This window comes from Amblyomma maculatum, chromosome 1, assembly GCF_055883805.1.
Source record: "Amblyomma maculatum isolate TAMU_Amacu chromosome 1, ASM5588380v1, whole genome shotgun sequence".
Classification (NCBI taxonomy): Eukaryota; Metazoa; Arthropoda; class Arachnida; order Ixodida; family Ixodidae; genus Amblyomma; species Amblyomma maculatum.
The window spans coordinates 459,196,064-459,211,667 of NC_139344.1; the positions used below are offsets into that span (position 1 = coordinate 459,196,064).

General features: G+C 46.9%; 1 protein-coding gene across 1 annotated transcript in view; it reads right to left on the minus strand.

Moving 5' to 3' along the window:
- LOC146209762 (cytochrome P450 3A14-like) overlaps window positions 1-15,604 on the minus strand; it is a 133,030-nt gene that overhangs the window by 63,508 nt on the left and 53,918 nt on the right. The window contains exons 7-8 of the mRNA XM_084587452.1: window positions 11,101-11,225; window positions 7,914-8,001 (exon numbers count right to left, since the gene is read on the minus strand). Coding sequence (XP_084443578.1) covers window positions 7,914-8,001; window positions 11,101-11,225 — 213 coding nt within the window. The remainder of the gene's footprint in view (window positions 1-7,913; window positions 8,002-11,100; window positions 11,226-15,604) is intronic.

Below are 15,604 nucleotides of genomic sequence, written 5' to 3' on the forward strand. Positions count from 1 at the left end.
TATGGGAAGTAATCCTAATTCATATAATAATGCAACCAATGAGAGGGAAACAATTAAAATAGCAATTAGAATCTTATTGAGAGAGGAACAGGATGTTATTACGATGTCCAACATCCATTTCAGAATATATAAGCACAATTATACTTCAGAATATTGCCACCTGACAGTTTGAAGTAGCGCTTTAAAGACGAAGAAGTTAGAGACTCTCGCGCGCGTCATTATTACGTCCTCAGTTCTACATTTATGCGTGGATCAGGGAATTTTTGAAAGGACGAGAATTTTTTGCACTGATGGCACATTAACCTCAGACACCTATGCACAGACAAGAGGGGTGCCTCAGGGTTCTGTGCTCTCCCCACTCCTTTTTAATATATTAATGTGCGATATTCCGGTTCATCCTGATGTCACTGTATATGTATATGCAGATGACATAGCATTCTTCGCCTCGCCAAAAGATATTCATGACCTATATCGTTCACTACAGGAAGTGGAATCTGTGCGGTATTTAGGCAAATACCGCACAGATTCCACTTGAGGTATGACATCTGAGCGGTAGTTTAACGAAACATATAAGCGGGTTACGGTTTTAAAAACCAGAACACTACTTTTGGACACATTTAAAACCAATTTAATTTTGTCAAACCAGACCTCACTATGGATTGGAGGCTTCACATCAAGTCTAATGTTCGGAAAGGTGAACGTGCCCTTGGTAGGCTGCCACGGATAAGTAACAAGAAATTTGTTATGCGTCGAGATACTCTTCTACTTTTGTACAAAGCCTATGTGAGACCGATTCTGGAATTCGGCTGCATTCTTTTTTCTGGGTGTCCAAAATATAAGCTGCATCCTTTGCTGCTTTTAGAAAGACGGGCGCTGCGCCTCTGCCTAGGGCTTCCACAGTCAGTCTCTACCACTGTTCTGTACTTGGAGGCCCGCATTCCGGACCTTAACTCCCGTTTCCACCTTCTAACTGTCAGATCATTCTTGCGATCATTTGAGACTACTCCCGGTGTGGCTATACCTATTTTTGTGTCAGACCCTGCCATCTTTCTCACTCACCAGTGGCCAAGGGTCTGCAAGCCCCAGGTTGTTTATACGCAGAGCATTTTAACAAACATTGGTGTGGACCTTGCTTCTACATGTCCTATTGGTTGCTCAACGTCCTTTGTGGATATAAATTATGATCCAAATTTCCATCTAATGTGAAGCACTTGCCCTCAAATCTAATATCCAGTCTCCTATGTGAACACCTTGAAAAGTTCTCTGATCACGCTGTAATTGCCACTGATGCGCCTGTGATTGCGCACAAAGCTGCGATTGGAATTTTTTCGGAGTCTCTTTCCTGGAGTTTTTCGGTGCGTGTCCCGGATTACACACCGATATTTCTAGCAGAGTTTATGGCAATTGGGCTAGCGCTACTAAAAGTTCCCTGCAGTCAATCAAAAATAATTTTTCTATCAGACTCTCTTTCTGTTTTGTTGTCACTGGAGTCAGCACGGGATGCTCAGTTGATCCGCTCACTAAAGTATTTCATACCGGGGTGGGTGAAAGAAATACGCTTTATCTGGGTCCCCGGACACAGCGGTATTTTTCATAATGAAACGGCAGATTTCCTGGCTAAATCAGCTCTTGATGCATCTGTTTCTTGTACCATTCCTAATATCACCATTTTTGGAATGTCCCGTTTCCAGCGATATCAATACCTAGCCGCTACATGCAATGATTCTTTGCTATCTACAGCCGAATACCAGCATCTCATATACTCATGGAAAGTTCGAGCATGTAAATCACGGCAGTGTGAGGTTACGATGACTCTCCTGAGATGCAGGATTCCTCGCTTAAATCTTTATTTATGTAGATGCGGGATCATCCCCACAAACCTTTGTGAGGCTTGCGGTGAAATTGAAAATATCGATCACTTCCTTCTCGCTTGCCGAAGGTTTTCACATCAGAGGAGGGTGCATTTAGAAAATCCAATTGCACGCTTGGGATTTACGCTATCGGTCCCGCTTCTACTCTCCTTCGGTGCGAGTGCGAAAGGATTTGCGTTGCCTCAAATTTGTCAGTACTTACATAACTACATAACAGCTACGGACAGATTCCCCTGCTAATTGCATTCCAAATTTACAAAACTAGAAATTTTTGCTTCATATTTTTTCATTCAATAACTTTTGTGATCTTAAACCTTTTTGTTTTGTTTAGTTGTCAATTACTTTATTACACTAATTCAGTTTGTGTAGGACATTTAGCAGTCCACACTGAACCCTGGCCAATCCCCCTTGGTGGGTATGTGCCATATATCAAGGCAGAAGAAGAAGAAGAAGAAGCTAGGGCTGTGGACTCGAGCCTGTGTCTTTGTGTTAGCGTTTTCCGTCAACCTCTGTCTTGACTGTGTGTCTGTGCCTGTTGCTGATTCCCACAAATCCCTGTCTTCGTGATAGTTTTGGTGGAGCCGCTGGCCAATCCCCCTTGGTGGGTATGTGCCATATATCAAGGCAGAAGAAGAAGAAGAAGAAGCTAGGGCTGTGGACTCGAGCCTGTGTCTTTGTGTTAGCGTTTTCCGTCAACCTCTGTCTTGACTGTGTGTCTGTCCCTGTTGCTGATTCCCACAAATCCCTGTCTTCGTGATAGTTTTGGTGGAGCCGCTGGGTAATTGTCCTCTCACTGTCGCACACCCCTACGTGAACCAACGACACCGAGTGGACACACCAATTCATCGCGTCAGCCGGAGGAACATGGGCCTTCCTCCCGAACACGGGGCCTTGCATGACCGACGTAGTGCTTTGCGTGGCTGGCCGGAGGCTCGTTGTTGACGTCGGTCATGCAAGGTACTCCTGTTTACCTTCAAAACACCCGAGTGCCGAAATCGTTCCATGGCACAGCGCATGAAGACGTTGAGGATTGGCTAACTCAGTTCGAACGAGTCGCATCCTTTAATCAGTGGGACGACAACTTAAAGCTACGGAACGCCATTTTTTGCCTGGAAGACCATGCTTTGACATGGTATGAGAACCGAGAAGGCACATTAACATCATGGCCTCATTGCCGCCGTCTTATCATAGAGGCGTATGTCAGCCTGGATAGGCGCGAATGAGCAGAACGTGCTCTACAATGTCGGAAACAGATGTCAAACGAGTCCGTCATGATGTATGTTGAGGACATGACGAAACTCTTTCGACGTGCGGATCCAAACATGTCTAAAGACAGAAAGCTGCGCCACCTGATGTGTGGGGTTAAAGAACAGCTTTTTGTTGGTCTTGTACGTAGCCCACCAACTACAGTTACCTCATTTTTAACAGAGGCGGTCATCATGGAAAAGATCCTACACCAGCGCTCGGCGGTCTACGACAGCCCAATCCTCGCTACGACTGCTGCCGAGCCCCTTACAGCTGCTGTAAGCAATACTGATCACCTCCGAGATCTTATTCGTGCAATTGTACGTGAGGAACTGCAGAAGGTTTGTGGCACGTTCCAACCCAGGGGTGATTCTCTCACACATATAATACGCGAAGAGTTTCAGCAAGTCACGCAGCCATCTCTGCATGTTGCTGAAGCTCAAAGTACCCCTGTTCCTGATTATTTTCGTCCGACGTACGCTGACATTCTCCGACGCCCAGTTCCCGTCCAAGCTCCGTTGTCTACGTTACCACCAACCCAGAGCATGCCCGTCCAGCAGCCAACGCAATACATTCCTGTACAGCAACCAACGCGGTACCTGCGGCCACCGCGGTCAAACATTCGACGAACTGACGTCTGGCGGGCCCCTCGGAGCCGCCGCCTTTGCTACCACTGTGAGGAACCTGGTCACATTTTCGGGTGGTGCCCTTATCGGGAACTCGGACCGGAGGGTTTTTACACCAACGCACCTAGACGCACGTTCGATCAACTACCTCGTGACATTGGAGACAACCTCGCACAAGAGAATCTCCGGATGGCGTGCCGACAATCCAGGTCTCCATCCACATGTCGGCCATCCCCTTCGACAACTGGTGACTTCCCGCGAGCACCGCCTGGTTGCTCGCCAAGCCCCGACCGGGAAAACTGAGTAGAGTGACCTCCGTGGGCGGGGCCGCTAAATGTCAGCACAAAGAAGTCCCCCCAATGAGAACAGATATGGATTTGGGAGCTGAAACGACAGCATTTGGTTCAAGAGACCGGCTATCGCTGGGCATCTCTGTGTGCATCTGGAGCAGACTTTTCGATTTTCAGTGGGAAACTGGCAGCGCATCTTAGGAAGGTTATGTCACCATGATATAGCACGCAGATATGTACGGATGGGGGGCATGTAATTACTCCTATTGGACAGTGCACGGCTCGAATCCAGATTCTTACGTCAATGTTTCTTGTCAGCTGCGTCGTTCTCCGGGAATGTTCTCGTGATTTGATTCACGGTGTGGATTTCCTGCTGTAATATGGCGCCATCATCGATCTCCGACAGCGAACGGTCTCGTTCTCAACGCAGAAAGCGGCTGCCAGCCCCACCGACGGCCAACGTACGTGCGCTCTACGAGTTTCAGCCGAGTGTGTATCAGTTCCTTCCCGCTCCAGCGTTTCTGTAAGTGTTGTGTGCGAAGGGCTTCGTGACGGGCCGATAATTGCTGAAGGCAAACGTTCGCGTTTATTTTCTCATGGCATCTGAGCTGCTCGAAGCTTAATTATTCTCAGCAATGGTCGATATGAGCTTCTCGTCACGAACTTCACGAATGAATCTCGCCACCTCTATCGCTCTACTGCCATCGCTTTCGGCGAACTGGTAAACGAAGTTTCTGAATGTTTTGCGCCTGACATTATTGATACTCCTAGGGTTCTAGACCACATCAATGTTAGCAGTGACCTTTCTGTCTGTCAACAACGCGACCTGCGTGCCTTACTGCTGGACAACGCCCCGTGCTTTGCCTCATCATTGAAAGTCCCGCAAACTTCTATCACCAGGCATCGCATCTTAACGTCTGACGATGCCCGACCTATTTGACAGCAGCCGTACCGTAATTCGGCAAAAGAACATGAGGCAATTCGAACACAAGTCCAGGAAATGCCTAATGATGATGTTATTCAGCCGTCTAAAAGTCCGTGGTCGTCGCCAGTCGTGTTGTTTAAGAAAAAGGATGGCACGCTGCGTTTCTGCGTTGATTACAGGAAACTGATAGACATCACGAAAAAAAATGTATATCCGTTTCCCCGTATTGACGATTCGCTCGATCGACTTCGCAATGCCAAGTTCTTTTCCTCCATTGATTTAAAAAGTGGTTATTGGCATATAGAAGTGGATGAGCACGATCGGGAAAAGACTGTCTTTGTGACACCCGATGGCTTATATGAATTTAAAGTATTGCCTTTCGGCCAGCGACGTTCCAGGAATGATGGACACCGTACTTGCTGGTATTAAATGGCAAACCTGTTTGGTTTATTTGGACGATGTCATCGTGCTTTCAGAAACGTTTGACCAGCATCTTAAGCGGCTGCGAATGGTATTGGACACTCTCGCTCGGCCGATTTGACACTCAAACCGGAAAAATGTCACTTTGGATATCAGCAGCTGAAATTTATCGGTCATGTGGTTAGCGGTGACGGTGTCCGGCCTGATCCTGACAAAACAGCCGCTGTAGCTAATTTTCCCATCCCTACCACGAAGAAAGCAGTCCGATGTTTCTTGGGCCTGTGCGCGTACTATCGCCGTTTCATTGCCGATTTTGCATAGATTGCAGAACCTTTGACTCGCCTGACACGTGATATGTCCCATTTGTCTGGTCTTCCGAGCAGCAGGAGGCATTCACCGAGCTGCGCCAACGGCTGCACAACCCTCCCGTTCTTGCACACTTCGATGAGGACGTTGCCACCGAAATTCACACCGACGCCAGCAACGTCGGTCTGGGTGCTGTTCTGGTCCAGCACCAGCAAGGCGAGGAAACAGTGATCAATTATGCCAGCCGCACCCTTTCTCGGGCAGAATCAAACTATTCAACTTCTGTAAAGGAGTGTCTCGCCGTCGTTTGGGCCACAATGAAATTCCGACCTTACCTCTACGGCCGTAAATTCAAAGTTGTGACACTCCATCATGATTTATGAGACCCATCAGGACGTCTTGCACGGTGGAGTCTTCGTATGCAGGAATTTGATTACTCTATCGTTTATAAATCTGGACGTAAACATGAAGATACTGACACACTGTCTCGATCACCCGTGGAGTTGGCCCATGACAGTACGGATGAAGACGTCCATTTTCTTGGCATTATCAGTTCATCTGATTTAAAGGCCCGGCAACGGGCTGATCCAGACCTCAAAACTGTGATCGATCATCTGGAGGGTTTCAATTCTACAGTGTCTCGACTGTTTGCTAAGGACTTGCCATCGTTCTGTGCGCGCGACGGGATCCTCGACAAGAAAAGCGCCGGCAACAGTGACCGAGCCTATCTTCTAGCCATCCCTGCAGATATCCGCGATGAAATCCTTTATGCTTGCCATGATGAACCCACCGCTGGACACTTGGGCTTTGCGCGCACTCTTACCAGAGTGCGCCAGGCCTACCACTGGCCCAAACGTACCGCCACCGTTCATCGATATGTTAGAGGTTGCCGTGAGTGCCAGCGACGCAAGACACCGCCATTGAAGCCAGCGGGTTTCCTGCAGCCTATTCCCGCACCGCAACTACTATTCAACCAAATTGGTATGAACTTTCTCGGCCCTTTTCCTCTATCGTCAGCTGGCAAAAAGTGGATTATCGTGGCTACAGATTACCTGACACGTTACGCGGAAACTATGGCGGTGCCACGTGCAACATCCTCCGAAGTGGCACAATTTTTCATGACGCAGATAGTCCTCCGCCATGGCGCCCCTTCATACGTCATCACTGATCGTGGCAAGGCATTTACAGCGCGTCTTCTTGAAATTTTCCAACTAAGCCAGACACATCACCGAAAGACTACTGCTTACCATCCTCAGTCTAATGGCTTTACTGAGCGGCTAAACAAAACAATAGCGGACATACTCGCCATGTACGTGGATTTGCGGCATAAAACATTGTACGAGATAGTGCCTTATGTCATATTTGCATATAACACGGCCGTCCAAGAGACAACTCGATTCACTCCGTTTCGCCTAGTATACGGACGCGATGTACAGACCATGCTCGACGCTATGCTGCCATGTGCGGCTAACGACCAGCGGCTTACCGCTGACGCAGAAGAATTCACTAACTACGCTGAGAAAGCTCGCCAACTCGCCAGTAATCACATTACAAAAGAGCAAGCAATAGATGCACGCCGATATAACGACCGACATCACTATGTCGTGTTCCAGCCTGGTGAAAAAGTCTGGGTGTGGACACCTGTCTGGCGCCCAAGCCTGTCAGAAAAACTTCTCAATCGTTACTTCGGACCCTACAGAGTGTTGCGTCGCCTCTCAGAAGTTACGTACGAGGTTATTCCAGACGAAACTGTACCGAGTTCTAGTCGTCAGTCCTCACTGTACCGAGTTCTAGTCGTCAGTCCTCGCCTGACCTAGTGCATGTGCTTCGCATGAAGCCGTATTTCACCCGCTGAAATTCGTGTTTGCCATCCGGATCAGTTTTTTTCTGTGAGCTTGCGGTGCTTTTTTTTTTAGGGGGGGGGGGGGGGGAATAATGCCACCTGACGGTTTGAGGTAGCGCTTTATAGACGAAGTTAGAGGCTCTCGCGCGCTTCGGCTATCTAGGACTGCGGACTCTTGAGCCTGTGTCTTTGTGTTACCGTTTTCCGTGAACCTGTCTTGACTTTGTGATTCGGCCCCTGTTGCCGATTTCCATAAATCCGTCTTCGTGACAATATATAAACACAATTTTGTTTAGATTTAGCGACATTCTAATCGTATTCTATGCCCAGCTCACACATATACATCTATCTTTGTATTTTTTCATAAGATAAAAAGTCAAATCTTACCCCGTGGGTCAATTTCATTCCTTACGCTCCTTTTGTGTTCCACATACTCCGCATCGAGAAGGTTTTGGAGCATATCCGGTTTGCGAAACTATGAAAAAAAAGAGGTATAGAAAAAATCAAAGTAAGAAATAAAAAAGCAATGCATTTTGCTTTCAATGTACTGGCACGTGGAAAACATTTCGGGTCGTACATATGCTGTGGTAACAAGAATTTCGCCTTATCGTGTATCGAGGTGCTTCTTGCGCACTGCCGCGCATCACGAAGCCAGATTTTCAGGAACTTTAGGAAATGTACGGAATGTTTGATTCTGATATATCAAACTTATTTTGAGGTATTTGCCAAAATATCTAAAGTAGAGAGAAAGAATGCGTGTGGTTTAGCTCGGCTATGCCAGGATATGCGTAGCGAAAACATAGCTTGGTTAGCCTTGGTTAATCTTTATTGCACGTCCAGGTTAGTGTGGTTGCCTGGCTAGGACTCTTCGGCTCGTCGCCTTCGCCTGTTTTTATTCCAATTCCTAAGCATGGCATTTTGAAGTCTTTCCGATTCGCTTTCCATGGCTGCAAACAGCGGCGCCCACGAAACAATCGCTTTTTCTGCAGCGCCGCTACGCACTCCAGCTGCTACCACCCCTCATACTTCCCCGGCTGCACGCCAAACGGTGCGGCGCACGGCTTAATTCTCTTATCGACCGTCTCCGCTACTCTCTTCGCCTTTGTACGCTCATTCTCTCTGCTGCTGCTATGCTCTCTGGTGTCATGCTCAGCGCACGTGTTGATGCTCTCCGGTTTCGCGCATGCGCGCTAGTGGCTGGTCTTACACAAGGCGAAATGCTCTGATTGTATACACGCTAGATGGCTAGGAGGTGGTTGCCAGGCATCGGCATTGAGAGCGGTGAAAACAGGGTGGAAATTGTTGCCACTGCGAAATCATTGCATCGCGGCCAATGTAGCTTTCGCGACAAAATTCCGAGAGCACTGCCGAATCTGCAGTGGAGAAATGGCAAAGCCTAAGCATTGCTGCTGCACACGGTACATCGCGCATTCCGTGTCGAACACAACCAGCGTTCTGTTGAACGCTTGAAGGTTCGCCGGCTTTCTAAAACTGGTTTGCAGGTAAGGAAAAACGCTGTATCTGTCACTCACGGAATCCCACTACTATCATTATGACGGTAGAAGAGGAGAATATGACGTACGTTTCACTATCCTGCGCATGGAGCAGTTACTTAAAGCGCTTGGCTGGGGATCTGTCGGATCGAGGCTCCAATCCTTTTGGAGACAGGAATTTTATTTTTCTAGTGACGTCATCAGGATCTTTAGCGACAGTAAAACTGCTCTCTGGAATATGGAAAAGGCAGGGTTTCTCAAGAAGCCGCCCGAATTCTAACAGCTGTAGCTAAAATTGATCGCAAAACCACCCTAATTTGGGTCCCAGCACAGACGTCCGTCCCCTGCAACGAGGCAGCCCATGATTTAGCCCAAGAGTTCTACTTCCGGGCAAACGCGCAGCCGCCCGACTGCCAGACGATGGACGAACGTTTGCAAACCTATAAAGAAATAATCGAAAATTATAGATTAAGAAGACGTCTGATGCCACCACCGGATCCTAGCTTAAATAATAAAGAGGCCATAGCCTGGCGGCGATTACAAGCCGGAAATTTCATAAACCCTGTCTGGTTGTTTCACACCAAGATAGATGAGAGAAAAAAGGATAAATCTAGAGCCTGCGAAGCAAGGGGGATTCTCGACCACATACTTTGGGAATGCCTAAAGTCTCCGGGCGCTAGGGACAACATTAAAAGTAGAGAAGCCTGGGTAACCCTGCGGCGTAGCGACGTCCCCGCTGACCAGTAAAAAGCCGTCCGCCTGGCGGCTTAGGCCGCGAATAACCAATGTATATTCGCCAGTCCTTAGTCGCGGAGGTTCCAGCCCCCGTTCCTCAGGCCTGCGTGCCAGGAGTGGGGAGTAGGGGGCGTCCGAAATCGGTGGAAAATAGTTTTTAATCAATCAATTAATGGCAAATGGAATCCCGCGGAATGCCGCTAAGTGGGACACTTCTCACGGACGCATGGACGGACACGCTGACGAGTCATCAGCCATAAAAGGATTTCGCCTTAATATTAAACCAGGACACCTATTGATGTTTCAGAGTGTCCTTTTTAACAATATACATCTATTGTTGCATACGTTCTTGCTAGACACGAAGTGTCCTCAAAGAATAATAATGAGGAACTTTGCAGGCTGAAGAAACAATAAAGGACTATGTTAATGTCCACGTTCACAACCTATCATGCAGGCGACTCGTCGTCGGCCAAAGCCTGTGTGGAATTGCGAATATAATATGTACGGCCGGAGACTCCTAGAATATAGTGGAGCCCATGTGTGGAATGAAGTACCAAATGAAGTTAAGGAAAAAATAATTTTCGGCATCTTTGAAACACTAATTTTAACGAAACTGTCGGAATAAATTGATTGTGTGTGTTAATTTTGAAGTTTTTCTGTACAAGGTCTGCAGTAACATTGTACTTGTTTTTCATTTGGACCCATTACTAGTCGTAAAGGCTATGGGTCTAACCAACTGTTCGTGTACAACTTTTTATCACAAATAAAGAAAATAAAGGCGAAAAAAAAAACACAATACAAAGGTACCCATGCCGCTGGAGCACTATCTCCTGCCTCCGCAAACAGAGCTCTGGATTAGGCAGGAACACTGGCATGCCAAGAATTAACAAGAAACTTAGGTTAAACATTATTTCGTCTTAATAACAGCAAATCTAAACTAAACTGCGCTTACGCGCTTCAAGAAATATTGGCCGCCTGAAAGGAGATTTCAATCCGCAAACCTTGACTGAGAGCACAGTGGCTTCTTTTAGTTCTTGAGGAAGTCCATGACCGACGTGTGCCTGGATCAGTACTTTATTCAATATCTATCTCGTAGGCTGCTCGCAGATTGTTATAGAAGGAGGGCACTGGATTTTATTCGTTACTGCAATGCGAAATAAGTTTTTCCTAACGTATTTTTGTCATTTCGCAGTGGCCGGTATTCTGAATCCACGTATTATCTAATCACAGCCAAGTGGGGCTTACCCTGTTTGGCTCTCTCCCTTGAATGACAAAGGTTGCTTGTACAATAGCCCCACTGATTTTATAGGCAATACCCGAACGTAACCGAAGAACGTTGCACTCACCGAAGGGTTCATTCGTCTCATCTGAATAACCTTTTTGGTTTGCTTCGTCATCATGTCAACGTCAGCCATAATGAGCGAAAGCCAGCTCAACGGCTTCATCAATAACCCAAAACATGTGGTACATTCTAAAGGAAAAGATAGAAACTGTGTCAGATGTAGTTCTGCCTGTTCAGGTTCTCTAAATAACAAAATTCAATACATCAGCCTCTTAAATTAGCAATCTGCTACATATTTTATACATACTTGCAAAGCATATTTATTTATTTATTTATAGTGATTGTCATGAACTGGCCTAAGATGAGAGGCAATACAATGCAGACATGACAACGCTCAGGAAAGTAGATTGTGATGAAAATGGTGGAAGATGTAACAGTGCTACCCAAAAATATGAAATGCCACAGTCGCATAATAACTAACAAAACAAGAAGAACCGTACATGAGATCAACCAACAGGTGGGCAATTGCTCTGCAGACCAACAAAGTGGTAAAACATTGCAGTGTAAAGGAAATTTGATGCCAAAAAAAAAAAAAAAACGAGGGTTGCAAATAATAAAAAGGCTTAGGCTGGTGTATTTGGAATGGCTTGTCTGAGAAAACTGATCGAAGCCTTGTGTAAAATTTTGTGACGGTGGTGTCTCTACGGGGATGAAATTACATTCTTTTAGAGTACGCGGAGAAACCGTGTTCAAGTGGGATTTATTTTTACAATATGTTGGCGTAAGTGGACAGGTTATGCGTGTGTCGTCTCTTGCGTATGCTATGGGGCTTTACACAAGAGGTGGCTCAAGTCCGGCTTTTTTTAGAGTATTCTACGCTAAACCAAAAGATGAAGTTTACGCTCGTGCATTAATGTACTGATTTTATTATTAAGCATTGCCAAAGATAGGGAATCTTCTCTTCTATAATTTCCAATATAAATATGGTGGCCTTCCTTTCCACAGGCTCCAAAATCATTATATCCTTTTCAGTATGAGGATCCCATATAACTGCTGCATATTCTAATTTCTGTCAGATAAATGCGTTATATTGTTACGGAGGGCCTTGATATGGCGAGTTATCCCAGTCTGCCTTATCTAGCACAGCAGCAAATGTAGTACTGCCCAGTTAAGTGCACGCACTTCAGCGTCTTCGTCTCTCATCACAATTTCTCAATTCTTCTGCGTCATCCCCTCCTTGGAAGCACAGAGTGGATTCTTGCTACGGCGGGAATGGAGAAGGCGGCTCGTAAGGCTTGAGACGGGTCACGTGGACGATCTAAGATGAGGGTCAGGCTGGCAAGGTCTCGGGTCGATCTCAGAAGTAACATCTATGACTTCGCGAACAACACTGTAAAGCCTTTTTTACCGCGGCAAGAACGTCTCACTTATGCCGACACGACGGGACGGTAACCACAGAAAACAAGAGAGCCAGGGTACATACTGGATTTCAAAATGGCGGCTGTCGTAACGGCTTTATGAGCCTCCTGAGTTGCAGAAAGCCGGCTGTGGACAATACGGCGGGAGACGTCAACTCGGACAATCGTGTCTTGGGCGTAATCGCTGACGGCATTGAGAGCATGAACACCATTTCGAAGGAAAACATTGGATTTCATCCAAAAAGAAGGCAGAAAAGATAGTATCTAGCGATGTCGTGATGAGTGGAGCTTCTTTACGCTAAGGTCACAAATGCTAGATTCCAATCGCGATGATCATCTGAGACGTACATAGATAGCATGTCCCTGAGCGTGCAGTTGAAGCGTTGGGTGAGACAGGTAGTATGGGGGTGATAACTGTACTAAATTTAATACGTACAGAGCATTAATGAAGGATTTCGTTCGCCGTATATTCCGTCGCAACAGCAATCCATTTGTTTTCTGATAAGGAAACTGGAAACGGTCCAACCAGGTCTGCACTAATGCACGAAAATGGAGTGGACGGGATGGAATTCGGTTGAACAGTTCCGGAGGGAAGTACGGAGGGCTTCTTCCTGCGTCGACAAAGCTCACAACCTGCTATATAGCGCCGCACAGATCGGTAGACTCTAGCCAAGAAGAAATATTGATGTACATTGCCCTAGGTACGAGTAACACCCAGGTGGCCAACTGTGGGTGCATAATGCAGCTGTTTTTGTACGGCAGAGTGAAAGTGGTGAGGCGCAACTAACACGAACTCTGAGCCACCCGATTGTGGTAGTGCAAGATATCCCATTGGAGAACAAACTGGGTGAAAGAAGGATACGTTGGATTGGTGGTAAGCTGGTCTACGATTCTGGCAAGGGAGATATCCGAGAGCTGTTCATGGGCGATATTAGAGAAATCAAAAATTGAGTGAACGCAATTGTAAACTCCGCTCTCGAAACAAGGAGGGGATGATGTCGAGCTGATTTATAAGTTATTGAGAAGGTGTACACCTAGAGTCGAAAAGCCCAGCGACAAAGACGGCCAGTAGGGTCGTTAAGAGAAGAAAGCCAGCAAAGCGCATGGTGTGCTGTAACAACGGTAAACTGTCGGCCAAATAAGTAAGGACGAAATTTATCAAAAGCCCACACGAGAGCAAGAAATTCAAGCTCGGTGATTGAATAATTTCGCTCTAGATCGCATGGGAGGGGACTTACATAAAAGACAAATAGGTAGTGACCCGTCTCTCGCTCAGCAAGGATTGCTCCAATGCCTTGGGGACTTGCGGAGATGCGAAGTTCTGTCGTAGTTGGCGGGCAGAAATGGGCTAAGACTGGTATTGTGGTCAGTGCGGCAATAAGGGCTGTAAAAGCGCCCACCTGGTCCTAACTCCAGCAGATGGGCACATAGTTTTTCAACAGGTTGGTGAGAGGACGGGCGATGACCGAAACGTTTGGCACAAACCGATAGAGATAGGAGCTCAAACCGATAAAAATTCGGACGTCAAGCGAAGACCTAGGAGCTGGGAATGAATTGACTGCGCGGACTTCGTCCGGGCACGGCTGGATTTCGTCAGCATTAACCAGGTGACCAAGAATCCTAATTTCTCGGAGACCAAAGCGGCATTTATTGGCGTGAACGGAAGGCCAGCCCGACGGAAAATTGCGAGAGTGGCAGAAAGTCGATACAGGTGGCATTCAAAAGTGGACAAAATGCAATAGCATAGTCTAAATAACACAGAGAAGTTTTTCACTTGAAATTCCGAACCAACGAGTCCACCATCCGTTCGAACACGCAGGAAGGTTACAAAGCCCGAATGCCATCACCTCGATCCGGTAGAGGCCATCAGGTGTGATGAACGCTGTTTTCTCTCAGTCGCTTTCGTCGACGGTAATCTGATATTTGCCCGCACATAGATCACTCGATGACAAGTACTTCGCTTCGTGTAAGGGAAAGAGTGCCTCGTCTATTCTACTTAGAGGATAGACGTCTTTCTAGGTTATCTTGTTGAGACGGCAGTAATCAATGCAAAAACGTAATATGCTCTCTCTTTTTTTGGCGAGACCATGAGGAGGTACCCATGGGCTACTCGAAAGCTCATGGATGTCATTGGTCAACATCTTATCGACCTCGCATTGTATTGCCTGGCGTTCAGAATCGGACAGACGGTATATGCGCTTGTGGACAGGTCTGGCATAACCGGTTTATATGCTATGAGTAGCGGCTGTTGTCTAACGCAGCGGACGGCGAACAATGTCGATGATGTCGCTGTAAGCAGAATCGTGTGCAAATCTTGTGCGAGGTCGTGCGGTATATCTAGCAATCATTCCCAAGATGATACCAGAACAGGAGCTGGGATGGGCGGGGCACCAAGAACTACAGACGGAGACGCGCTTGCGAACAGACTGTGCATTTGCTCAGCGCGTACAATTCAGCAGGTGCAATGCCTTTTTGGAGATTCTGTGGCGATAAGCTGAATTGGAGTACAGGCAGAGCTGCTTGAATTTGACGGCCGTGGACGATGAGATGAGGAAATACAACATTACGTTGCAGAGCAACATCACTGATGGGGAAGGTAAGATAGTCGCCTTTAGGAACGGCTGAACAGGACAGCTTCCGGCTGCAGTCAACAGAATGTGACTGAGCGAAGACGAAGCGGGCTTGATAGGCCTTCATAGCAGATAGGCAGGTCGAGGCACACATGGCGATCAGAAAATTCTGTGAGGGCGGAATGAGCAGCTAAGAAGTCGAGCCCAAGTATTACGTTTTGAGGACAGTTGTGCAAAACGGTGAAAAGAATAGAAGTATGGAGATCGGCAACACGTACACAGGCAGTACACAAGCAGGCTACAGCAGCCCAACTGCCGTCAGTTACGCGGACGTTGGATGTTCGGTCTGGAGTAGTTACTTTCTTTAGGTGACGGTGTAAAGAGGAGCTTAGAACAGATAGTTGGACACGAGTGTCAATAAGGGCACGAACACAAACACCATTCCCAGTGGCCAGACGAATAGAGATGGACTTATTATTTTGTATCATAGCGGCCTTCTATTTCTTGCATGCCAGATCGCAGCGTGTACAATGTAAATTTAAGAAAAGGTTACAGAAATTTTCCGGGATGGCTATTAAGT